At 41.0% G+C, this 25650-nt stretch overlaps 1 protein-coding gene across 1 annotated transcript in view; it reads right to left on the reverse strand.

The window, feature by feature from the left end:
• The window catches only part of RPN2 (ribophorin II), a 52929-nt gene that overhangs the window by 13506 nt on the left and 13773 nt on the right, over positions 1-25650 (reverse strand). Inside the window, exons 3-9 of the mRNA XM_021719174.1 lie at positions 21776-21851; positions 20850-20984; positions 17617-17793; positions 15999-16117; positions 14592-14697; positions 3174-3265; positions 1425-1539 (exon numbers count right to left, since the gene is read on the reverse strand). Of these exons, the coding sequence (XP_021574849.1) occupies positions 1425-1539; positions 3174-3265; positions 14592-14697; positions 15999-16117; positions 17617-17793; positions 20850-20984; positions 21776-21851 (820 nt within the window). The remainder of the gene's footprint in view (positions 1-1424; positions 1540-3173; positions 3266-14591; positions 14698-15998; positions 16118-17616; positions 17794-20849; positions 20985-21775; positions 21852-25650) is intronic.

Here is a 25650-nt window from a genome sequence, read left to right on the forward strand (position 1 = left end):
GGGGGCGGGTCTCTAGGCAATGATTTCCCAAAACAGAATCTTGGATGAGACATGTTCAGTTGAAGTTACATTTCTTTACTAACTCTCCCTGCTCTAACCCTAACCCCACCGGTATAGTCTTGTAATTTCTTCTCTTTGTATCGCTCCTCTCTTGTGCTATTTGGTTGGCAAATGTCACTTTGGTAAGGAGCTGGGAAATGCTAATAGGTTGAAGTGCTTAAGGTTCCGTTAACCATGGCTAAGGACCCTAACCACACTGTCTGGAGTTTGGGGTGGAGGGCACAGGCGCTCTGGGGCACAAGGGCAACAACTGCAGCCTTGAGAAACAGAAAGCAAGAAGGCTTCCAAGTTAATCCACTCCCTCAGTGGTCTGCCCTGAAACCGCCTTGAGGTACGAACACAAGACTGCTGGTTCTTGCTACAGCCTCACATAGAGCACCTAAACCAGGCCTACTAGGGGCCACATTCCTCCTTGTCTTTCAGCATTCAATATATTTATCTGGATTTTCCTTTAGACAACACCAAAGGCAGGGCCAAGAATAGTTATTCTCAATCAAGGGGGATAACAGAGGTGGTTGGGGGTGTCTGAAAGGAAAAAGGGCCATATTCGGTTCTCTGGGGAAATCTTTTAAATAATAATTTTAATTACCTTATATGTGAAAAAAATAAAGTCTATTGTTTCATAATACAAAGCAGGGACAAATTAAAAAGGTCTATTCTTCAGAGTCCCACAAATGGGACATCGGTTTTGGCCAGAACAAAAAAAAAATGTTTTGGGTCTTTTGCCTAGGTATTCCTTTTTTCAAAATTATTTCAATATATTCTTTTTAATCAGAAAGAAAAGAGCCTCAATTAAGTGCTAATCTGCCATAAGTACATCTTCTCAATACCAACTAAGCTTTTATTTTATTTTATTTTAATTCTTTTGGAGACAGGGTCTCACTCTGTCACTGAGGCTAAAGTGTAATTGTGTGATTAAAGCTCACTGCAGCCTCAGACTCCTGGCTGAAGTGTTCCTCCTTCCTTAGCTTCCTGAGTAGCTGGAATACATGCCACCACACCTGGCTAGTTTTTTTTCATTTTTTTTGAAAGACAAGATCTAGCTATATTGCCCAGGCTGGTCTTGAACTCCTGGCCTCAAGCGATCCTCCAGCCATGGCCTGTCAAAGCACTGGGATTATAGACATGAGCTACCACACCCGGCCCCTTCTTTTAAAAGAAGCATGCATTCCAGATAAAGAATTATAATCTGTACAAGGCATAGAGTGTCACGGGGGAGAATCTGATGGACTGTCAGGTTCTAAGTCAAAATTTGAAAAAGCAGGAATGTAGAATTTTCTCTAGTCCATATCATATGCCACATAGTAAACTCTAGCATTCATTCATGTCCCAGGCCAAGAGAACTGTACAGGCTTCTTCCTGACCTGGTGAGGGGTGAGTTCAGCACCAGTGTTCACATCTACCAGCTGGAAGAACAAGGCGAAGTTCTGGTGGCTGTCTGCAATGAATGTGCCCTTGGCTTTGGCTGGGTAAGTCACCCTGAAAGAGACATAATACAGTCAGTCTTCAGAGAGGATCTCTGAGAACAGACAAAGAATACATACTTCACCGCCTAATCCTCCCTCTCCCCTTGGAACACTCCTGTGTGGACACATGTGGAGAACTGTCTGCAGCCTGAGGGTAAATTGGATTGATAAAGCCAGAACTGAGACAACTGCAGAAGAAACTTTTGGCAGAGCCTGGGGAGCATGGTCTCTGCAGATGCTCGTGCCTCCAGGTCAAGGATCTAAGGCTGTCAGCTCCACCTAGTCAGACACCAGCGGAGCACCCACGGGGACAGGAGAGCCGGCTGCACAGCTGCAGTGAGGGAGACTCACAGGGCTGATGCTGGCAGCGTATGTGAGCAGGGTCGAGAGGAGAGGGGCAGGAGAAGCAAGGAAAGAAGGCGCATGTAGCCTTTTCTTTTTTTAATGCTACATTTTTTCCTGGACACTGTTTCAACTTACTTTTCTGCCCTGAAATTGGGTTTTAAAAAGTCATTTTCTCAAAATGCAGACCTGAGGAAAATTGTTCTTTTCACAGCTATCTCCTGGGATTTCAAGGCAAGGTGGCCAGGGGATAAACAAGCTGAACAATGACAGACTCATGCGGGCTGTGTTTTATGCTCACACATTCTATTTGCTCATGAATAAGACCAACTCTTCCTCTATGCAGAGAATCAAACTGTCAAGTACTCTCACAGACATTATTGTCAATTCTCAAACATTATTCCTATCTTCAATATCACCACAAAAATAGTCAAGCCAGAAACACAAAGGCCAGGTCTACACAATTTAAAAGAACTGACAGCTTGGCTTCTAGGCTTTAATATCCTGTCTTCAAAATGGCTTTGCAGGCTAACCTGCATCTTCTGGCCTCCAAAGCCACCCCAGTTGAGTCAAGTTGGGTCTGGACTGTATTCTAGACCCATCAGGTATGAATCTTACCCACCCACCACTAAGGACCAGGAGGAAGGTTGACCTATGGGCCTCATACAGCATTCTTGCCTGACTCTGAGCAACTGTTAATGTTTACTTAGAAGGCTGTGTTTAAAAAAAAAAAAAGATTCTGAGGCTGTGTCTCAGTTCACCAGGAACAAATGCTGTGACTTGTGAGTCATGCCTTCCATGGGCTTGGGAAGGACTGGCAGCTCCAGTGCTGGGTTTTTGCCATCTCAGTTCTAAGAATCAATGAGGCTTCCAGAGTGCTGTCATGAGGTGACTAAAAGCAAACTTAGAACTGTGAAGATAAGGAGACTGTACCAGAATATAAATTAATATCCTGCTTTCTTCATTGAGAAGGTCTTGTTATTAAAAAACTGTCATCTGCACTAATGTGCTTGGTGACACAGTTGACGGATCCAGATTCACACTCTAATGTAAGTAAGCTCCTTATCTCATTGTGGGCTGGTAATAAAGCTTGCTGTGGACTGAAGTACAGACAACTCCCAAATCCACTCAGATGTGATGCTGAATCCCCGGTGCAGACCCAGTGGAAGTAGAGCCTCTTTCATCTGGGGTGCAGCGGCATCCCTGCAGACTCAGGGCTGGCATCTGGAGGGGCTTAGCACATAGGCATACTCCTCTCAGCTCTTGAGCCTGGGCTCCCCAGGGGTCAGTGGGAACCCCACCTACCGGGTAGTTTTGGGTGCAATGCTCTGGTCCTTATCCACAGTGGAAAGATCAACATTAGTGATGCCAACTTCAGTGGAGATCTTGACTCTGAGCTACAGCAAAACAGAGAAGACAGTTGCCAAGTCAACTAATGGCCATACGAGGAATTATTATGCATATTCAAAGTTTCCTACACTTTAAGGTGAGTAAAGACATGACAAAATCCTAGGACAAGAGTCTTTAAGGATTACAGTTATTGAATTTTTTATTTCCAACCTCTCCCATTCTGAGGCCTAAAAAGTAACTCCTTAATTCTTCCCTTTTCTGGCTTTGGATGGACAGTATGTATTTTTTTAAAAACAGGAAAAGATAAAAAAGTAGAACTCTTCATGTGTACTTTAAAATAAAGGGGAGAAATCCTTAAGCAGTTGCCTTGAAATAATTCAAATCAGTAAGTATTCAATTCTAATGACAGCTAATATTTACTGAGTGCTTACTATGTGAATGGCTTTGTAAAGACTATCTTATTTAATCCTCACAATTCATCAAGGTTGTGCTACTTCAGATGAGGAAAAAGATGAGAGAGATTAAGCTGCTTGCTGAAGAGCACACAGCTAGCAAGTGATCAAGTGGCCAGGGCTAAGCTCAAGCTCTACAACTCAGAACCCACATGCTTTGGCTCCTGGCTGCACAGTTTCCTGCCAACACTTATTCTGCACCAAGCAGTGCTATGACTGCTATGGAGTCCTCAGGAGCTATGGCTGTTACCCATACTGTTTGCCAGTGCTTCTCATTCTTCTAACAATGCAGTAGAATTCTACTTCTCGACCCCCATAAAGTCAGGTGTGGCCACATGACTTGCTCTGGCCAGTGAGATGTGAGCAGGTGGCAGCTTTAAGAGTCAGCGTGTGACTCTTTCATTTCTTCTGACATACACACAGATAATGTGCAGAGAAAGGCTTATTCCTTCAGCCAGGACCTGGAGTAAGAGCAGCATGAAGCAGTGCCTCCAGCTGACCCCCTAAAGACATCCTAGCATATGCAAAAAATAAACCTTTGTCTAAAGCCACCAAGATTTGGAGTTTGTTATAAGCACAAACCAATCTATCTTGACTCTTACAGTGTTTGAATTCTTTATGTCTATAGAAACATTCTCACACAGAGGAGCCAGCTAATGCCGGTAAACAAGAAATAATCGGATTAAGGCTGGGCCCCAACACCTTGGGAGGCCATGGCAAACGGATTGCCTGAGCATGCAGGTTCAAGACCATCCTGGACAACCTGGAGAGACCTCATCTCTACAATAAATAAATTTTTAAAAAATTTAGTATCACTGCCTGTCATTGAGTCTAGGCAGCTGGGTGAACTATGGCGGTGGAGGAGGGGGAAGATGTCCCCGCAAGTTGAAGAGACGTCCCAGGGAGAAAGCTCCGAGCTGCTACTTTGGCTCTCTGGACTCTCTACAACTCACACAGAGCTCAGAACCAAAGCAAGCTGTGCTGCAGAAAGCTCAACCCAAACAGGCACAGACACCATTTCCACTTGAAGACAAATGGAATGGAAGGCTCAAGCAAAGAAGCAGCCAAAGAGCTTTGATGAGGTGACTGACTTTTAGCACAACACCCCTCTAAGAACGCTGCCCACAGCATGGGGAGCATCTAGGTGCAGGAATATAGAGATGGCAAAATATACTTCCTGTCCCATAGGCGAACCACAATTATAGCAGGCTAGTCTGCTACTCGAATGGAAGGTATAAAAAGTGCTACGAAAGCACGGAAGGAATCATGACCCAAGTCTGCCCGGGGGGGCCCCTTGACTGGGGAGTAGGAAACGCTCCTGAACAAAAAAGACTGAGGAAGAGGCTCAGCAGTCCTCCAATTTTGGGAGAATTAGGAGAGTAGCAATACTCCATGCTATAAAAATCATCTGTCTTCATGGTTCACTACTCTGCAATCCTCATCAACATTAACCAGACAACGCCCTCTTCATTTCTGTAACTCATTCTCTTAAGATAAACTCATTTAATTTGTAAAAACTGTCTCAAAATCATCATCCCGCCTAAATGTCCATCAATAGGAGACTAGCTGAAAATAATAATGGTACACGCACACTATAAATTGCCATGGAGTGATGAAAAAGAAAGAGCACAGTAGATGTGTATGGACAGATATGGAGATATTACCTCCTACTTTGAATACATAGCCATCTAGTAGTAAAATTGTGTATAGCATCACTGCTTGTCATCGAGTCTTGGCAACAGGGCGAATTAAGGTAGGAGAGGAGGATGGCTGTGAAGACCCTCATGGGTAACACTGGGCACCTCCACTTTGTCACAAAGGCAAATGATCCCTCGTGTGTACATAAGAAAGGATATGCTTATGTTGACCGTACTATGTATTCTTTTTTTCTTAAGGAGTACAAGGGAAACAAAACAATGAATTCCTCAGAGGCCTGAATTGAGGAGCTGAAAGGAGACTGTTATATTACATTATATGGCTTTCTGTACTTGGAAGAATAATTTTTTTTGAGTCGGAGTCTCACTCTGTCACCCAGATTGGAATGCAGTGGCACGCTGTTCACAGCTACTGCAGCCTTGACCTGCTGGGCTCACGTGATCCTTCCACCTCAGCCTTCCAATTAACTGGAATTACAGGGGTGCACCATCATGCCAGCATATTTTTTGATTTACTATAAAGAAGAGGTCTTGCCATGTTGCCCAGGCTGGTCTTCAATTCGTGGAATCAGGCAATCCTCTCACCTCCGCCTCCCAAAGTGCTGGGATTACAGGCGTGAGCCACTGCACCCAGCTGGAAGATTTTTTTAAACACGTGCATATTTTATTGCTAGTTGTAAAATACAGAGGTTATCTGAGCAGTGAGATTGTGGGTCATATACTATCTTTTCTTTTTTTTTTGAGTCAGGATCTCACTCTGTCGTTCAAGTTGGAACGCAGTGGCATAGTCACAGCTCACTGCAGCCTCAACTTCCTGGGTTCAGGTGATCCTTCTGCTTTAGCCTCCTAGGACTATAGGCATGCGCCACCACAACCAGCCAATTTTTTTATGTTATGTAGAGATGAGGTCTTGCTATGTTGCCCAGGCTGATCTCGAACCCCTAGGCTCAAGCAATCCCCCTGCTTTGGCCTCCCAAAGTGCTGAGATTGCAGACCTGAGCTACCATGCTGGTCTGTACTGTCTTCCTCATATACTTTTTTATATTTATAAAGTATTTTTAAATTGTTTATATTAAAAAGCATTAAAATTATTTATATTTTTATATTTATATTATTTATATGTATATTAAAAAGTACCACCCAATTAATGTGCTTTTAAAAATAATCAATCTTCCTTTCAGCAGATGGATATATACAAATATATGTTTAAAGGACTGTGTAAGATTTCTCAATGTACCCTATTCACAGCAAAAAGGAAGCCATCAACTTTCAGGTTTTCACTTAGAATCCTGACTAAACTTTTAGCACTAAAGTTTAGCACTTAGAATCCTGACTAAACTTTTGGCCACTGAGCTGCATGTTTGTTCTAAAAACATCACGAACATTCCCAGACAATACAGACGCATGGAATGAGCAAAGGGCAAACTGCAGTGAACTTGAGTCATTTTAGGTTTTCTCTTAGCCCTGATTTTAAGAGACTTCCTGAGTTACACCTTTCTTTGATGCACAGAAATACTATAGGGCTGTTCTTAAACAGAGAACAGTTTAAAACAAATCCTTCTGCTCCTAAAATCTTACTACAGATGGGTCTCTGGAAAGACTCAAAAGAAAAGCATTTTTACACTACTCCACTAAAGCAAATTTAGAAATAAATATCACAGTTTTTTTCAAAGCCCTGTTTTAAAGAGTTCAGAGTAGGATCCCTGTTGATTAGCTGCTTCCTTCTTCAAACCAATATGGCAGGATTCGTTTTTATAATAGGAAAGGGACTCGTTTCTCCACTTTGAGTGAGTAGTTGAGCCTGCTTTACATTGGATCCTGCTATTCCTTTCTTTGCCCACACCACAAGCCACATACATCTCAAAAAATGTTCTAAAGTCAGGAAATGCAGTCTTTCTGCTGGGAGTAATAACCCTCCTGTTTAGCTTATTACTGTCAAAAATGATGGTGCATTAGGGACAATTAATGCTAATGAAAGCTTCCAAAACCCATGCTTCCCCTGACAGCCAGTGCAGTCAGTGCTATTATAGGTCTTCCACACCAAACCGCCGTTAATGCACTCTGACCAATGATGAGTATTTCTAGGGAGAGCAAACAGGACCTGCTGACCTGCTCTGGGCCTTTACATGTGACTATAACAGATTACAAAGTAAGTTGCGTATGTGGAAGAAGTAAGGGCCGACTCTCCCTCCCCTCTCTTTCTCACACACATATACAGATAGCTTTAATGTAATAGAGAGAGAGGAGACTCTGTAATGCTCACTCCATCACCAGGAAAGAGAAGGACAGCAAATGGCCTCAATGGGGCTTATTATCATTGCATGAGCAACCTCTATTAGTCACTTCTGCTATTTTGTACCTAGATAATTTTTTCAACAAACACAGAAACACTTGAACAAACACCAGATTTGAAGTCACAAAAAGCCAAACGTACAATAATCAAGACAGCAAGGTACTGCCATAAGGACAAAAATACAAATTAATGGAACAGAATTATGAGTCCAGAAACCAACCCTTACATTTATGGTCAACTATTTTCTGACAAGGATGTGTCAAGACAAGAAGAGTCTTTTCAACAAATGGTGCTGGAACAATTACATATCCACATGCAAAAGGAGGCTGGATCCTGACCTCACACCACACACAAAAATTAACTCAGGCCGGGCTTGGTGGCTCAGTCTGTAATCCCACCACTTTGGGAGGCCAAGGCGAGTGGACTGCCTGAGCCCACGGGTTTGAGACCAGTCCTAGAAACATGGCGAGACCTCGTCTCTACAATAAATCAAAAAATTAGCCAGGCATGGTGGTGCACACCTATAGTTCCGGCTACTTGGAAGGCTGAGGTGCAAGGATTGCCAAAGCCCAGCAGGGTGATGCTGGGGTGGCTGTGAGTATGCTACTGCACTCCAGCCTGGGCAACAGATGAGACTCCAACTCAAAAAAAAAAGCTAATTCAAAATGAATCAGAAAGCCAGGCACAATGGCTCAAGGCTCATGCCTGTAATTCCAGCACTTTGGGAAGCGGAGGCGAGAGGATTGACTGAGCCCAGGGATTCAAGACAAACCTGAGCAAATTGGCAAGACCACATCTCTACAATAAATAAAAAAACCAGCTGGGTATAGTGGTGCGCACCTGTAGACCCAACTACTCGGAAGGCTGAGGGAAAGGATCACTTGAGCCCAGCAGGTCAAGGCTATGGTGTCCTTGAACATGCCACTGCACTCCAGCCTGGATGACAGAGTGAAACACTCACTCAAAAATAAAACAAAAACCTAAATAAAATAAATCCAAAACCTAAGTATAAGAGCCAAAACTATGAGGCCCTTATAAGAAAACATAGCAGAAAATCTTCATGACCTTGGATTAGGCAATGGTTTCTTGGATATGATACCTAAAGTACAAGCAATAACAATAAAAATAAATAAACTGGACTTCAAAATTAAAATTTTGGCACTTAAAAGACATCGTCATACAACCCACAGACTATGAAAAAAATACTTGCAAATCATATATCTATCTAATAAGGAACTTGTAACCAGAATAAAGAACTCTTGCAACTCAATAATATAAAAAGTAAAGGAAATAAGAAGCATGACGATTAGAAAGGCAAAAACATATTTTTTTTCCAATGGGCAAAGGATTTGAATAGACATCTCTCCAAAGAAGATATAAAAAAGACCAACAAGTACATAAAAAGATACTCAACATAATTAGCCATCAGGGAAATGCAAGTCAAAACCACAAAGAAACACTTCACATCCAGTAGGATAGCTAGAATAAAAAAAGTGTTGGTGAGTATGTAGTAAAATTGGAATCCTTGTACATTGCTGGTAGGAATGTAAAATGGTACAGTTGCTTTGAAAACTTGTTCGTTTCTTTAAAAAGTTACATAAGGAGTTCCTATATGACTCAGTAATTCTACTCCTAAGCATATGAGGGGGACCCTCCAAAAACAGAATTTATGTATTTTTACATACTTAAACTTCAGTCTCCTTCAAAGTATTCGTTGCTTGATGCAATACACCTATCAAGATGCTTTCTCCACTGCCCAAAACAGTTTTTGAACTCATCAATTTGGATGCTTTTTAGTGTTTCTGTCCTTTTTTGCTTCATCTCTTCTACACTGGGAAAACATTTCCCTTTGAGGATTTTTTCATCCAGGGAAACAAAAAAAGTCACACAGCATGAGATAGGATGAACAGGGAGGATGGAACATGCCATTTTGGGCATTTGTGGACAGGCGCATTGTCATGGTGGAAGAGTCAGTCACATGTTTGCCAGAACTTGGGAGGTTTCTTGTACAAACTGTAACACAACCTTCTCAAAATTTCCAGATAAAAACTTTGGTTGACCATATGATCTGGAGGAACAAATTCTGAGTGTACTACAAGAGGCCATCCTCTAAAAAGATGGTTCCGAGTATCTGTAGGTCCCTCCCATATATCTCAAAGAAATGAAAGCAGGTGTTCAAACAAAAGTTTATACATCAATATTCATAGCATCATAATTCATAAGATCCCAAAAGTAGAAATACTGCAAATGTCCATCAACTAATGAATGAATAAACAAAATGTGATATAGCCATACAATAGAATCTTATTCTGTCATAAAAAGAAATGAAATACTGATAAATGCTACAATATGGAAGAACTTTAAAAATATTATGCTAAGTGAAAAAAAGCCAGACAAGGAAACATATTTATGAACCCATTTAGCCTCGAGCAGATGAGTAGATGCCAGAACTGAGAGGAGGAGTGAATGGGGAAGTGCTAACAGATATGGAGTTGCTTATGGGCCGATAAGAACATTCCGGAATTAGATTGGTGGCACAAGTCTGTGAATATCCTGAAAACACTAAACATACTTTAAATGGGTAAATGTTATGGTATGAGAATGATACCCCCAATAAAGCTGTTATTTAATAAATAAATGCCAAGACTCACTGCTGGAAGATGATTTACCACAGAGTTCTGAAGGCCCTGTTTAGACCACCCTTTCCTTCTAAGTAGTCTACAATGGAAACCAAGTACTGAAAAAGTAAGATCTGGTCTCCACCCACAGAAGTTCTCAGCCCAGTGAAAGAGCAATGCATATAAGCAAACAATGGTAATATAATGCAACAAGTACAATCACAGACAAGGTGTAAAACACTATGGCAATAAAAATAAACTTCAAGCAGGTTGAAGGCCTAAATATAAGGAAAAAACAACTTAAAAACAGTTAGATGAAAACGTTGGAGAATACCTTTTTTTTTTTTGAGTTGGAGTCTCACTCTCGCCCAGACTGGAGTGCAGTGGACGCTCCCAGCCACTGCAGCCTCGACCTGCTGGGCTCCGGTGATCCTTCTGCCTCAGCCTTCCGAGTAGCCGGAACTACAGGCACGCGCTACCACACCTGGCTTTTTGGTTTATTGTAGAGATGAGGTCTCGCCAAGTTGCCCAGGCGGGTCTCGAACCCGCGGGCTCAGGCAATCCACTCACCTCAGCCTCCCAAAGCGCGGAACTACAGGCTGAGCCACCGAGCCCAGCTGGAGAATACCTTTTTGACCTTGGGGTCACATTGGATTTTTTTAAAGAAGACACAAAAACAATCTAGAAAAAGACTTTTAAATTAGGCTCCATTAAAATTAAATTTTGTGCATCAAAAGGGTCATAAAATAATTCTAGGGGAAGATATCTGATACTGAAAACCGAGGACTGGTATCCAGAATATTTATCCTAAAAATCAATAATAAAAAGATTTACAAACCAAAAGAAGAACAGGCAAGACTATATGATAATTCACAGGAAAGGAAACATAAATGGTCAACAAATATAAGAAAAGATGTTCAATTTTACTAGTAACCAAGGAAAAACATTACAAGATGTCTTTCATATGCATCAGATTATCAGAAACTGTTAACACCAATTATTGGTAAGAATATGAAGCAAAGAGCAATTTGGCGATACCTAATAAAGCAACAACAAAAGACTCACGGAAAAGACATTCAGAGGTGGAACCAATAGGACTTGGAAACAGACCAGAAAGCAGAAGTGAAAGGAAAGGAAGGGGTTAAGACAGCTTTGAGGCAGTCAATTTAAAAGCCTGATATTTAAACTGGATTTGATGGTGGAAGGAAAAGTTTTCAAGAAAAAAAAAAAATAGAAGAGATTTCCTTTTAATGTGCTGAGTTACAAATAAGGCCTCTTAATGACGGAAACTAACATTAAAAGATGTGAATTTGAAAGGTTCAAGGCACACACTACAATCATTTCTATTCAAATTCTGTATTAGTGAGTGGACTAGGATCAGATGTCTCATGCCCAAAGGTCAGACAAGAGGCAGAGAGATTAGAGTTCCAGAAAACATCTTCCTTTCTGCTAAATATTCTGCCAGATACAAGTGTTTTAATCTACCTATGTTAAGTAATGCCCTATTTTTGAAAAGGTCAAACTTTCTAGCTGCCTAACTTCTTTCATTAAAAGAAAGTGAGTGTCAAAGGAGACACCTTGAGGAGCTCTCTCCAAAGGTCAAACCTAGAATGATATAAGCAATAAAATAAATGACAGTAATGAATGTATTATAAGCTAACAGTAAAATAAACATCCATGATACAATACGTTATAGAAATGTACAATGTATAAGTATTATAATTACAAATAATTGAATAAATAAAGCTGTTTTCTCACAATAGAATTCCAGTTTTAAAATGCAGAAGGGGCCAGGCACAGTGGCTCATGCTTACAATCCTAGCACTTTGGGAGGCGGAGGCAAGAGGACTGCATGAGCCAAAGGGTTTAAGACCAGCCTGGGCAACTTGGTGAGACCTCGTCTCTACAATAAATAAAAAATGTAGCTGAGTGTGGTGGCACACACCTGTAGTCCCAGCTACTTGGAAGGCTGAGATGGAAGGATCACCTGAACCAGCAGGCTGAGGCTACGGTGGCCGTGAGTGTACCACTGCACTCCCGCCCAGGAGACAGAGTAAGATTCCGACTCAAAAAAAAAAAAGTGGAAGGAATGAAAGAGAAAATTGCCTTTTAGCAATTTTCCAGATACAAGTGTTTTAATCTACCTATGTTAAGTAATGCCCTATTTTTGAAAAGGTCAAACTTTCTAGCTGCCTACTTCTTTCAGACAAGATTTTAAGGATATCTGTGGAGTCTTAAAGGATCACCCACAAGACACTCAATTACAAAGCAGAAAAATAACAACTTTGCAATGGGAAACCTCACAGATACCACCTAACTCAAGTGATCAAGATTAACATGACCAATAAGAGAAATATCAATATCATACACTTCTTACACTGCAAAGGGCAGAACACTGCTTTTGGATTATTACTGCAAAGAAAAAAAAAAAAAAAGCATGACCTGAACTTAATCCTGAGGAAAGATCAAGTAAGCCCAAACTGAGAAACATTCTACAAAGTTATTGGCTCTTCAAAAGTGTCAAGGTCATGAAAGAAAAAGAGATTATCTTAAATTGAAGGAGACTAAAGGGAGTGACAATTAAAGGATAAATCCTAGACCAGAAAAGGGACATTAGTGGGACAACTGGCAAAATCTGAATTAAGATCTATAGAGTAGTTAGTAGTACTATACCAATGTTAATTGCCTAGTACTGACAATTATAGTTACATAAAATACCAACTTGGGGAAGCTGCATGAAAAGTACATGGGAATTCTACATACTATTTCTGCAATGTTTATAACAATTAAAATTATCTCACAATGGAAAGATAAAATTTAATTTTAAAAAGTGAGTAGAGCCAGGCTTGGTGGCTCAGCCTGTAATCCCACGCCTTTGGGAGGCTGAGGTGAGTGGATTGCCTGAGCCCGCGGGTTCGAGACCCGCCTGGGCAACTTGGCGAGACCTCATCTCTACAGTAAATTTTTAAAAAATTAGCTAGGTGTGGTAGCGTGCACCTGTAGTTCCAGCTACGTGGAAGGCTGAGGCGGAAGGATCGCCGGAGCCCAGCAGGTCGAGGTTGCGGTGGCCGGGAGCGGCCACTGCACTCCAGTCTGGGCAACAGAGTGAGACTCCAACTCAAAAAAAAAAAAAAGTGAGTAGAAAATGACACCTGAAAAGTGAAGAAAACAGCTGTCACAAACAGCATACAATGAATATTTCAGGAAAGGCCCAGGACCACTGCAAGGTTCCTACCCAGTAGAATGCACAATGAGGTTGTCAGGTAGACGCAGTAAAGACACAGCAGCAGAAACTGAGTGTCACTGAGAAATGACAGCTGACAGAGGTGGAAGAGAGGTGAAGGGAACGTGACAAGGAGGCCGGCTTCTGGAGTGGTGCACAACTCTGCAGCCTCTGAGGCTGGCTGTGTTCTCCAGAGCACACTAACTACTGGGACCGTGCAGGAGATCCACCCACACACAGACTGGGTGACCTTGGACAAATTACTCTAACCCTTTGAGCCTCATCTATAAAATGGAGATGACTCTACCCCACGGAGCTGCTTATAAGAACAGACTAATGTAAGCAGAACTGTACTTCTCCTGTAACAGGCATTCCATGAAGGGTTCACATTGATGATATTGGTTCAAAGAAAAGTTTTAGCCATACTCCAGAGTTTAAGAAGGTATAGATATGTGTGATTCAGCTGAAATAAGCCTCTATCTAAAAAGCCTAAAATGAAAGCCACAGAACCAGTAAGGGTAAACTTCAATTAGGTAGGAAAAACACTAATGTGAAATACCTCATTACCACAAAGCAGCAGTTGAATGAGGCTAAACTTTCTATCCTTAGGGCTTCTTGGATCTTCAATCCAACTAGCAATAGCTCAACATCTGAAACACAGCTCATCATGAAAGAGTGCCCATTTTCTTTTATACCTTACCCAGACAGTTTCCTTACAGTGTTGTGTATGTGTCACTTGAGGTTTTTTGTCACTTATTGGCATCAAGCACTTTTCTAAACCTACCAAGGTCTACTATACAAAACATTTTAAGATGCATGCCTCAGTGGAATTATGAGCGATTTTTATTTTTTCTACTTCTTAAATTTTATGTAAGACAGTAATGCTAAATTATAATGGAAAGTGAATAACTCACAAATAAAAGAAAACTTGGAATGAGCAAGTTCTTGATTTTACTGCCTTCATTAAGTCTATCAAACAGCATAGTTTGAACCTATCCCTCTCTTAACATGGTCACATTAGCTTGGTTGCAAAAAAAAAAAAAAGTCAATATACTAAACAATTAATGCTGGATATCTATTTGGATGCCCATTTCCTTGGATATATTAACAGGATAAAAAGAGTTGCACTTACCTCTACAGTATTTGCAATATAGCGGTTGTCACCTTCAATTTTGACAGAGAAGTCATAATAACCACTGGAAAACTTGACATTCATGAAGTTTAGTTCAAAAATGTCCCTGTTAAGAATGATGGTAGGCTTAGCAAGAACTCATGTAGGAAAGTCATGAATATAACAAACAGAGCTACAAAGTGTCTCTTTGAAACACTACAGGGCTTTCCCAGTTCTGAGACTTTTGACTTCCCAATGCACTTGGGCAATCTCATGCTCAATCACAGATTCGTGTGGGGAAAACTGAAAAACTTAAAAACTGTTAAAACCTTGAAAACTATATATTCTCTCCTAAGTTTCCAAAATTTCCAAAGTTTTCTTTTCCTTTGCTTCCTTCTCAGCTCCTAAAATTCAAGCTTCCTTCTGGTAGCTTTCTACAATTTAATATAAAACAGGTCATTTATATATGTGCATTTTATTTTATTTTACTTTACATTTCATTTCATTTTATTTTACAGACAGGGTCTCACTGTGTTGCCCAGACTAGTCTCAAACTCCTGAGCTCAAGTGATCCTCCCACCTCAGCCTCTCAAGTAGCTAAGACTATAGGCATACACTATTGCTCCTGGCTTGCTTAAAAAGTTATATAACAATAACATGCAGCTATTAAAAATGAATGTAGAACAGTTAATCCTATGGAAAAATGTATAAAGCATAATCCTAATTCAATTTTAAACATTTATTTATATACATAGAAAAGAGTGACAAAAAAGATTGCAAAATATTAGCAGTAGTTTATCTCTGGAATGATGGGTGAATCATATTTTCTTTTTTTAACTTTTCTGTATTTTTCCTATAATAAACATGTATTACTTATATATCAGGAAAAAAATGCATTACTCATGCATCAGTAAATATTAAATTATAAAATACTACTTGTATCACAGTGACAAAACAGAATCAACTAGAAATAGGGAATAAAACAGTAAAACCAAAATTATTTTAGTTTTAAAAATCCTTTGCTTCGCGATCTGCCTGGGCAACTTGGTGAGACCTCATCTCTACAATAAATCAAAAATTAGCTGGGTGTGGTAGTGTGCGCCTGCAGTTCCAGCTACTTGGAAGGCTGAGGCGGAAGGATTGCCGGAGCCCAGCAGGTCGAGGCTGCGGTGGTTGGGAGCGGCCACTGCACTCCAGTTTGGGCGACAGAGTGAGACTCCAACTCAAAAAAAAAAAAAAAAAAAAAAAATCCTTTTCATCTTCAACTGCAAGATTTTGATACCAGTATATCAAATTTGCCTAAATGAAATCTAGGTAAGTTTGGTTTTATGATCTTGGCAATATCCATATTAATCTGCTACACTGGCTGCAGGCTAACTAACTTAAGCAAACAGGTTGGCGCTCTGCCAAGATATGACCAGGACTTACCCAATCAGGACAAAGGATGTCTTCTGGAGAACAATGGCTCTGGAAGCAACAGATCTAGCATGTTCTAGATTAACAGTAGCCTGAGTCAGAGGCTGGGACAGAACATTGGTGACTTGTAACTGGAAATAAATGTAAGAAATTATCTGTAGCAATAGACTGAGGAAGCAAAGAATTTTGTTACTGGGGTATTTTATCTATAGGGTTCAAACTCTGCAGAAGAGCAAGCGCCTCCTTTCAGGAAATCTTCACTGATCATTGGTGGGTCTCCTGCCTACCAGAGAGCAGATAAAGAGAAAACAACTCGACAAAGAAGGAACAGATTACAGAATGGTCGAGTTGGGAAGAGCCTAAAGGTGGCCTTGCCCAGTGATCTCAGTTTTCAGATAAGGAAACTAGAGCGCAGGGAAAGAAAATGACAGGTCCCAAATTACCCAGGAAGTTGTTTCTTTCTCTCTGATTCCCTGCTCTATTCATTCTACTACAGAATCTCTAAAAAAAAATCATCAGCTAGAAATACACTTTAGGAAGGTATCAGCAATAGGGTACCTCAAGAAATGTGGATGACATTAATAACTATAATTTGTTGAAAGTCAGCTATAGGCCATACACCAAGCTGGGCCCTCTACACATATCCTCTCACCGACCATATGAGATAGACAGCATAATCCCTGTATTACAGATGAAAAGACGGAGGCCTCACAAGGTCAAGGGTTGCCAAAGGCCACATGGCCAGTTAGGTGTTGAGTCAGGACTCAAACTCACCTATCTAGCTTCAGAGCCAATACTTTCTTCAGTCTGTTCTCTTAGTCCCACTTGACTCACAGTGAAGCATGTGAATCGGGTTATTTCTTACCCAAGCCTTTGTTGAGGGATGTGAGTTGTATGGAAGGGAGAAGACAGGTGATTCTGAACACTTCCTCAGGATACGTGCAGGGGCCACCAAAGTAGAGCTAATGAGACACACAGGACTGTCCTATGTGGAACCCCAATGTCTAAACATAAAATGCTAATTTCTTATGAAGATCTTCACTTATCACTGGTTTCCAAACAACAGGAACAAAATGCCCCATTTGAGACGAAACTTCTAAGCATATTAAAGACCTGTGCATTTGCTGTCCAAAGAGTTAACGCCAAAGAGAAATCTATTCTTACTGCTAAGAGGAGGACTGTGTATCTTTCTGCCATTTCATAGCATAATCAGTACCAGGGAGGAAGAGACCTGATCCTTATTTCAACAACTATAAAGCACAAGAATTACTTGGGAACAAAAACAGCTGTCTTAAAACAGTGTATTTAGGAAGTTTTGGTAATGGGAAATGCATTTTAGAAGCAAGACTTCTCTATACATCTGGAGCTATGTACCTAGAAATGCAATTTTCCAGCACTTTACTGAAAGCCTGTACATTTAAAATCTAGGAAAAAAAAGTTTCTGTTTGATAGATTTTTAAAAGTTCTGTGACTGGTTTGCCCAGTCACAAATGGCCATGTCCCCATTTTGAGGCTAAGGGAAAAGAGTTGCCCTACATGTGAAGGGTATATTCTGGTACGGGCTACAACTTCTGAAAGTCTTCCACTAGAAACAGCAGTCAGTGGCACACTCTGGGCACAGAAGTCATACCCGCAGGATGGCCTGTTCCTGAACGTCGGAAGCAGAGCCCTCAGGCACAACCACAACTGGCACGTGGTAGCGATTGTGAGAAAGCACCGCAGCAGCAGAGGCCACGCTGAAGGCTTCTGAGAGTGACTCAAAGTTCTTCTTGCTGAAGATTGCGTTCATCAGCTGGATGACTTGGTCCTGAAAGAGAAAGGAAATGCAGTTGCAGAGCCTCCTTCAGCAGAAAGATGGGAGGATCACTCTGTCTCCTCAACTGATGCAAGTCATTCCTTAAGTGTTTCAGGTGATCCCATGAAAAGTCTTTTAATCATTAACCCAAATTGGTAGAGAAAAAAAACCAAATATTTGGTATTTAAACTTAAAACTTAGATTTGGATGATTTTTTTCTATCTTCCATTATAAACTGAAATTCATACATTTATTTGTCAAACATTTAATGAATGTTTACTTATACCATGCAAGGTACTTCCAGAAAACTACTGAGATATGAATGTACATTTAAAAATACAAACAACAGTAATCATTTGTTAAATGCCTACAAATGCCAAGTATTGTGATAGGTGTTTTACATTCATTAACCCAAATCTTGACAAAAACTCTAGAAGACTAGTATTACCAATGTTTTCCAGATGAAGAAACTGAGGCCAAAGGGGGCCAAATAGCTTAACTTCTACAAGTTACAACAACAACAACAAAAATAGTAAGAACAAAATTCAAATGGAGGTCTGTTTGTTTACAAAGTCCTTTCACAAGAAAGTCTGTTCTTTTCTGATTCCCATCACCCTCCCAGCTAAACTACCTTCCCTTCCAACCTACTTGTAAGCAGTACATTGAGGCACCGTTTGCATTTCTTTCTTTCTTTCTTTTTTTTGTTTTTTTGAGTTGGAGTCTCACTCTGTCACCCAGACTGGAGTGCAGTGGCCACTCCCGGCCACCGCAGCCTCAACTTGCTGGGCTCCAGCAATCCTTCCACCTCAGCCTTCCAAGTAACCAGAACTACAGGTGCGCGCTACCACGCCTGGCTAATTTTTTTGATTTATTGCAGAGATGAGGTCTCACCAAGTTGCCCAGGTGGGTCTCGAACCCACGGACTCAGGCAATTCACTCAATCACCTCGGCCTCCCAAAGCACAGGATTACAGGCTGAGTCACCGAGCCCGGCCTCTTTTTTTCTTTATTATTATTCAGTTGGAGTCTCACTCTGTCATCCAGAATAGAGTTCAGTGGCATGATCATGGCTCACCACAGCCTTGACTTTCTGGGATCAGGCCATCCTTCTGCCTCAGCCTCCCAAGTAGCTGGGACTACAGGGTCATGCCACCACACCTGGCTAAGTTTTTTATTTTTTGTAGAGACGAGGTCTTGCTATGTTGCCTACACTGGTCTCAAACTTCTGGGCTCAAGCAGTCCTTGGCCTCCCAAAGTGCTGGGACAGGAGGAATGAGTCACTGTACCCAGCCAAAGTTCGTATTTATAAGACCAAACTTTATAGCTAAAATGTACACTAAAAGAAACAAAAATAACTCTCCATTACAAACTAATGGACTACATTAGAGGAGAAAATTAAAAGCAATTTTTAAAAAAAAAGTGGACCCTAAAAGGCATTATTAAAATTCTGGAGGTTGTTTGCTTTGAGAGGAAACATTTTCTACCTCAATCAGTTTTGTTTTTAAAATCTACCATCTAACAAAAGAGCTCCCTCGTTCCTGACAATGTTATTCACAGTCGACATGAAATAATTTTCTTTAATTGTACCAATTACATTTTTCTATCACCAGGCTGTTGACATGTTAAAATGTACGACTGCTCACCAGAATTGCTGTGTCAAAATCTGTGATAGCAAAATTAGTCCAACTAAATACTAGTTAGTAGAAGCTTGGAAATAAGGGAAGAAAAAGTTTAAGTTGTATACGTGCAATATCACAAATTCATCCACTTGACTGTATAGGAGAATCCCAAGTAACTTGTACCATGAGACCCCACATTCCTGCACTTTCACTCACAACACATTAAAAGGGAGTGTTATTTCCAGACCTTCTACACTTAGGATAACGGAAAAGACACAATAGGAATGCAAACACATGAATACATTATTTGATCCTATCTCCTCTGGAGAAAATATAAAGTTAATGCAAATTATCCAAGACAGAAAATTATTTACTGTTTATTCAGAGAAATCTGGCATAAAACTCATAATGCATAATAAAGAAAGTTCTAACTGAGAACCCAAATCTCTCCTTCTAAAATTTAAATAATAGCAGCTTACATCTTAAGTACTTTAGATCAAGGGGTGGTAACTGTCTCAGAGACAAGGGTTACAAAGAAGGTCACACTTGGATAGGACTTCACACACACACTTCAGCTCGTTTCCTACAGGTTAACAAGTGCCTCTTGGGGAAAAAAAAAAACCCATTTCTCAGCAGATGTCTGGTAGACACACATGCCTCACAGTGAATGATGGCCATCAGCAAAGATGAGCTAAGATTTAGCCTCTGGTGAGGATACGGAGGCGAGCAAGCAATTCTGAAGTACAGGGCACTTACCAGAGAAAGAGGATTTGCGTGGGTCACCAAAGTGGCAAGCACCCATGAGACAGGCAGGAGTATCAGGAAGAAAGGGAGGTGAGACAAGGGCAATCCACCTGGCCTTCATGCCACTCTCATGACATTTACACACCCCAGTGGAAGCAAGTGCTGTGATGTATATACATGTCTGTCCCACTGACAACCAGCTTCTTGAAGACAGGCATTACATCTTTCTTTTTCTCATTCTTAGTGTTTAACCCAAGACACTGAGTGAGAATACCTCAAGGTATTGTCTGAACATCCTGCTTTGAAAAAAGCTATCTTCAGCCAGGCTCAGTGGCTCAGCCTGTTAATCCCAGCACTTTGGGAGACTGAGGTGAGTGGATTGCCTGAGCCCGTGGGTTCGAGACCCGCCCTGGAAAATTGCCAAGACCTCATTCTCTACAATAAATAAAAAAAAAAGACTAGCCGGGTGTGGTAGTGCATACCTGTAGTTCCGGCTACTTGAAAGGCTGAGGCTGAAGGAGCGCCAGAGCCCAGCAGGTCGAGGCTGCGGTGGCCGGGAGCGTGCCACTGCCCTCCAGCCTGGGCAACAGAGTGAGACTCCAACACACACACACACACACACACACACACACACAAAAAAGCTATCCTCAGCAGATAAAGCTGACAAACCTTTGGGTTTCATGCCTGAGAACTGTTAGACAGGTACCTCTTTAATGGATGGTTCAGTCCCCACATGGTCCATGAGCTTGTAAGTGGCAGCCACAAATAACGCTGTTGTTTCCAGTCCTTCTTCAAACTGGAGATAAACGCCTCCCAGTTCATCCAGGCGAGCAACAAGATCCTGTCACAACAAAACGGAAGCATGTTGGGTGTAAAATGACAGCAGAAATGGGATGCAGAAACCACTGACAACCCCAATGCAGACAGTTTTGAGAAATCTCTCACTCTAAATGTGAAGACCATCTCGGTCACTTAGTATTTTCTCAAAAAAGGTGCTGAGGTAGAGACTCAAGTGTATTTGACATCTGAAGAGGAAAGTATCATCTGCATTTCCAGGGGTCCTCGTTCCCTGGCCTATTGTACTCATGCTCAAGTCCAGGAGTCATAGCACTGAAGTCACTGGCGGAAAGCCAGTGGGCCAGGCTTCCGTATACCCAGGAAGCATCAGGACACAGATGGAGTCCATGGCATCCATCTGGATACAACCTACAAAGCACGGCATTTCCCTTTCTTATACAATGCTCTGAAAGATGGAGGGAGACACACTGCTCTCCTGGGCAACATGACCAGGCAGCTAATGTGTCTCTGAAGCATCCAGTGACAACACTGGCAGAACTGCCTGTTATCACTGGCTATGCAGTCCATGAGTGGCCCCAGAAGAGCAGGATGTCCTGAACAAAAAAAGGAAAGAGCAAGAATAAAACTACAGTGACCACTTACTGAGTACCTATTATGTACTGGGCACAAGTATTCCTTAGGACATATTACTCTAATACAAAGAACGTAAGTGTGCCACAGATATAAAAAGCAGCATAGCTGGCTGTGATAAACCATGCATGTCTATCTGTAAGACTCTTCTACAGGGGTCAAAGTTAGGAATGGAGAGACCTATTTGGCAGAACAGAGTCACACCTCAATCTCCTCCACGATGCTCCTCAGGTCAGCCTGCTGGGACAGGTGGGATGCTGTTTGCAGAGCCTGGACTGTTCTGGAAGGTAGAGTGCAGAACTCCAATGAATGGCAAGTCTCTTTCCATCTACTCACCCTTCCTGTATCTTCATCAACATCCCACTCCTGTTCTTTAGAAGTACAGGTTGGTCTCAGTCCTTAAGGAGTTTAGTTACAATCTAGTTGGGAGAGAGATGACAAAGACTGGAAAAGATCGTCACAGCTTGGAAAGGCAATCCAGGAAACAGAACCAGCAATGAGAACTGCGGGCACAGAGGAGGGAGGGAGCACACGTTCAGTTTGGAAAACTGATTTGGCTCCTAATGGCATCACACACAGGACACTAAGACTCAGAATTCAAGTTGCATGAGACATGCTCTGAGGGAGAACAGGATTCAACCCCAGTGTGCGTGGCATCCCCTATGCTGCACAGGGCAATGTGCTGGCAGAAGGTGGCTGCCTATTAATTTTCTATTTTTCCTACTCTAAGGTCAAAGAAATCTTGTAGAATCTACATCTGTAAACTGCTGGGTGGAATTTGGAGCTACTTTTCTGAAACCCAACTAGGCAACATGAAGAGGAAGTTGGTAAACACGTGTTGAAGAGCTACTACTTGGGCTACCATTCAGCTGGGAGACTTGAAGTCAGGGCCACTCATCCTTCAGGCATAAAAGAAAAGGCACAGAGGACTTGGCTCCAGAACCAGTCTATTCCTTTTTTTCCTTTTGCTATCATTTATTTGTTTTTTATTGTAAAAGTATATATTTGTCAAAAAATTCACACAATACATTACTAAGGAAGTTAAAACTCCTGTTAACACCTACCCTTAAAAGATAGCTGTCCTCCAATTTATTCTCAGCTTAATAATATATTTATACAGTCCTGGGGGGGGGCCAGGACCAGGTCTTGGCCCAGTCCCAAGTCTCGTCAGAAAAAAATATTTTTTATATATATATATTTTCACATATATATGAATACAACTTTCCATGAGTACATATAAATGTATTTTATTCTTATTAACAATGACATAGTATTCCACTGCCTAAATGTACCATAATTTACTCATTTAATCTCCAATTGATAAACACTGTTTTATCAGATCATACAATCCTGTAACTTATTCATACATGTCATTTTTCAAAAGTTAATGAATTTTTTGAGTAAAATTCACATAAAATTTAACCATTTTGAACAATCCAGTGGCATTTACTATATTCCCAATGTTATGCAACTACCACCTCTGTCTAGTTCCAAAATATTTCCATCAGTCCAAAATAAAGCCCCATACCCATTAAGTAGTTTCTTCCCCTTCTGTCTCTCCTCCACCCTTGGCAACCCCCAGGGGTCTATGTTCTATCTCTATGGCTTTATCTATCTAGATATTTCATATAAGTGGAATCATACAATATGTGGCCTTCTGTATCTGGCTTCTTTCACTCGGCATAATGTTTTCAGGGCTTATCCATGTTACAGTATATGTCAGCACGTCATCCTTTTTAATGGCTTATTCATATATATTTTTATCCATTTTTGAGTGTACTCTGTAAGTTAAACTTTTTAAGATGAAAAATGGTAGGCATAAATACATAAGGTTTATGAGATTGTATTCTCTTAATGCACATAATTTGGAAAATATAAACGGTGATTTCTGGATGAAATGAGGAAAGCTGAGGCCCCCTGGTGGTTAAACTGCTACTTCACTCTCCCACCCCCAATGATTTCTGAATTCCTGAGATGACTGGGCCCTTGTGTAAAACCACCACTTATCAAGTCAATGTGTCAGAATGGAGAGCAAGAATCTGTCTGCTTATGTCAAGATCATAACAATTTAGATTCCTTCCATGGAAACTAACTCCATTTAAGATGACAAATTGGAAAACAGAGGAGCCACAATTCAGAGAGAGAGAAGCCCCAGAGTATTCAACAACTCCTATGGCCTGTTGTTATTATGTATGTGAGAAAATGAAACCTGAATTTCCAAACAAGATAAAACTCACAAATCTGCCATGGTAAATGCTGAGCTCAGAAAAGAGTGTCAAGATAGCCTAGAAAGAACTTTTCAACTGAGATATCATTTTTTTCTCTTTGGCACGAGTGAGTACCATGCTGCTAACAATCTCACAAGGTTTCGAATGAAATGAATTCACTTAGCATTAGAAAAGTTTTGTCACTGACTTTAATTAGTTACTCCCAGCTAGCAATTTCCTTCTCTCTGGAGCACGCTATTCAAATACTAAGAAAGCAGACCCTATCTTGCTCATATACAGCAGATGATTTAGGGAAACTGGTTTATGAGAGACCACAATGACATTTTCTCAGATGGTTCAGTCAAACCTATAAATATGTTCTTTTTTCCATTCAAGACAAGCTTACAATCATATACTTCCTAGAATGAGTTCACTTAAATACAGAAGACCCATTTAGAAGATTTCTGACTTATGCCACATTTCCTTAAATAGGACAAGGTAGTAGTGATATTATATGAGGCATCCTCATATAATCCTCACATATTTCTATGACACAGATATCATTCTCTTGGTTTCATAGATGAAAACATGGGGTTCAACAGTCTCTCATGGTCACAGAGGTATTAAACAGGATTTGAATTTGAACACAGTTCTATGTGATCCAAAAGTATGTGCTCTTTCCAGCTGTAAGCTTTCTACAAGACAATAGAAACACAAAGTAAAGTTTCAGGCTTCATTAATTCTTTTTTGGGCAATACCATGTGCCAGACTCTATGTGGACTTCAAATAAAGAAGCTTATGGCTAGGCACGGTGGCTCATGCCTATAATCCCATCTACTCTGGAGGCTGAGGTGGGAGGATCACTTGGGCCCAGGAGTTCAAGGCTGCAGTGAGCTACGATGACACTGTATTTCAGCCTGGGTGACAGAGTGAGACTCTGTCCTTAAGAAAAAAAAAAAAAAAGCCTGTGATCTAACATAGACAAAACTATAACACAACAAAGGAAGTAACAAGCTCCCTAAGAAAGGGACCTAAGAAGAAAATGGTCTTGAAAAGGAGTTGCTTCTTGCACTTTAAAGCACTCTTGGTTCACTAAGAACCAAGCACTACACCAAACTTTTCACATCTACTATCTCATTTAATCCTGGTGCTTGCTCTATGCTGTAAGGATTATTGGTCCTATTTTACAGACGAAGTTCAGAGAAGTTAGTAATTTGCCTAAAGTCACACAGTAAGGAAGGACACAGCTGGTGTTCAAACTCAAGTCTGAGTCCAAAGTGGATGCACTTCTTCCTGTTCTGGGATTTTGAGGAAGGAGATTCTCCTTTTTGCTTGGGAGAGAAATGAGAAAGTTTTTTGTAGAAGGTAGCATCAATCTAAGACACTAACAGTGAGTGACATCACAACGTGAGATAGTAGTAACTGGGGAAGCATTACCTGCAAAGAATTATGAGCAGAGATCAAAATATGGTAGTCTGAAGCCAAAGGATCAAAAGGGTCAAGCACTGGGAAAGTATACACAAAATATCAGCTACAGGGAAATAGCAGCCCAGAGTCACTGATCACTATTGTGTGGACACGAGCAGGCCATGAGAATGACAGACAGAATGTAAGCTGACTGTGACCCTGCTCTTAACAAAGCTTCAAGCTTTGAGACAATCTGGTGGTTAGCAAAACCCATAGGGAGCAAGCTCACTGTTCTGAAAGACAGGACTGGTGTCATCAACCTCCTGCTAAGAGGACTCCAGGTAGGTACTCCACACCCTCTTTCAGGGATTGTCATTAGATGGGGGATGCAAAAGAAAACAAAAAATTAATCTTAAGTGAAGAGTCTTAGTGTTAAAGAAAAAACCTACATATGTTATCACTTAA

This window comes from Carlito syrichta, unplaced genomic scaffold (genome assembly GCF_000164805.1).
Source record: "Carlito syrichta isolate Samal-C Ts95f unplaced genomic scaffold, Tarsius_syrichta-2.0.1 Scaffold314289, whole genome shotgun sequence".
Classification (NCBI taxonomy): Eukaryota; Metazoa; Chordata; class Mammalia; order Primates; family Tarsiidae; genus Carlito; species Carlito syrichta.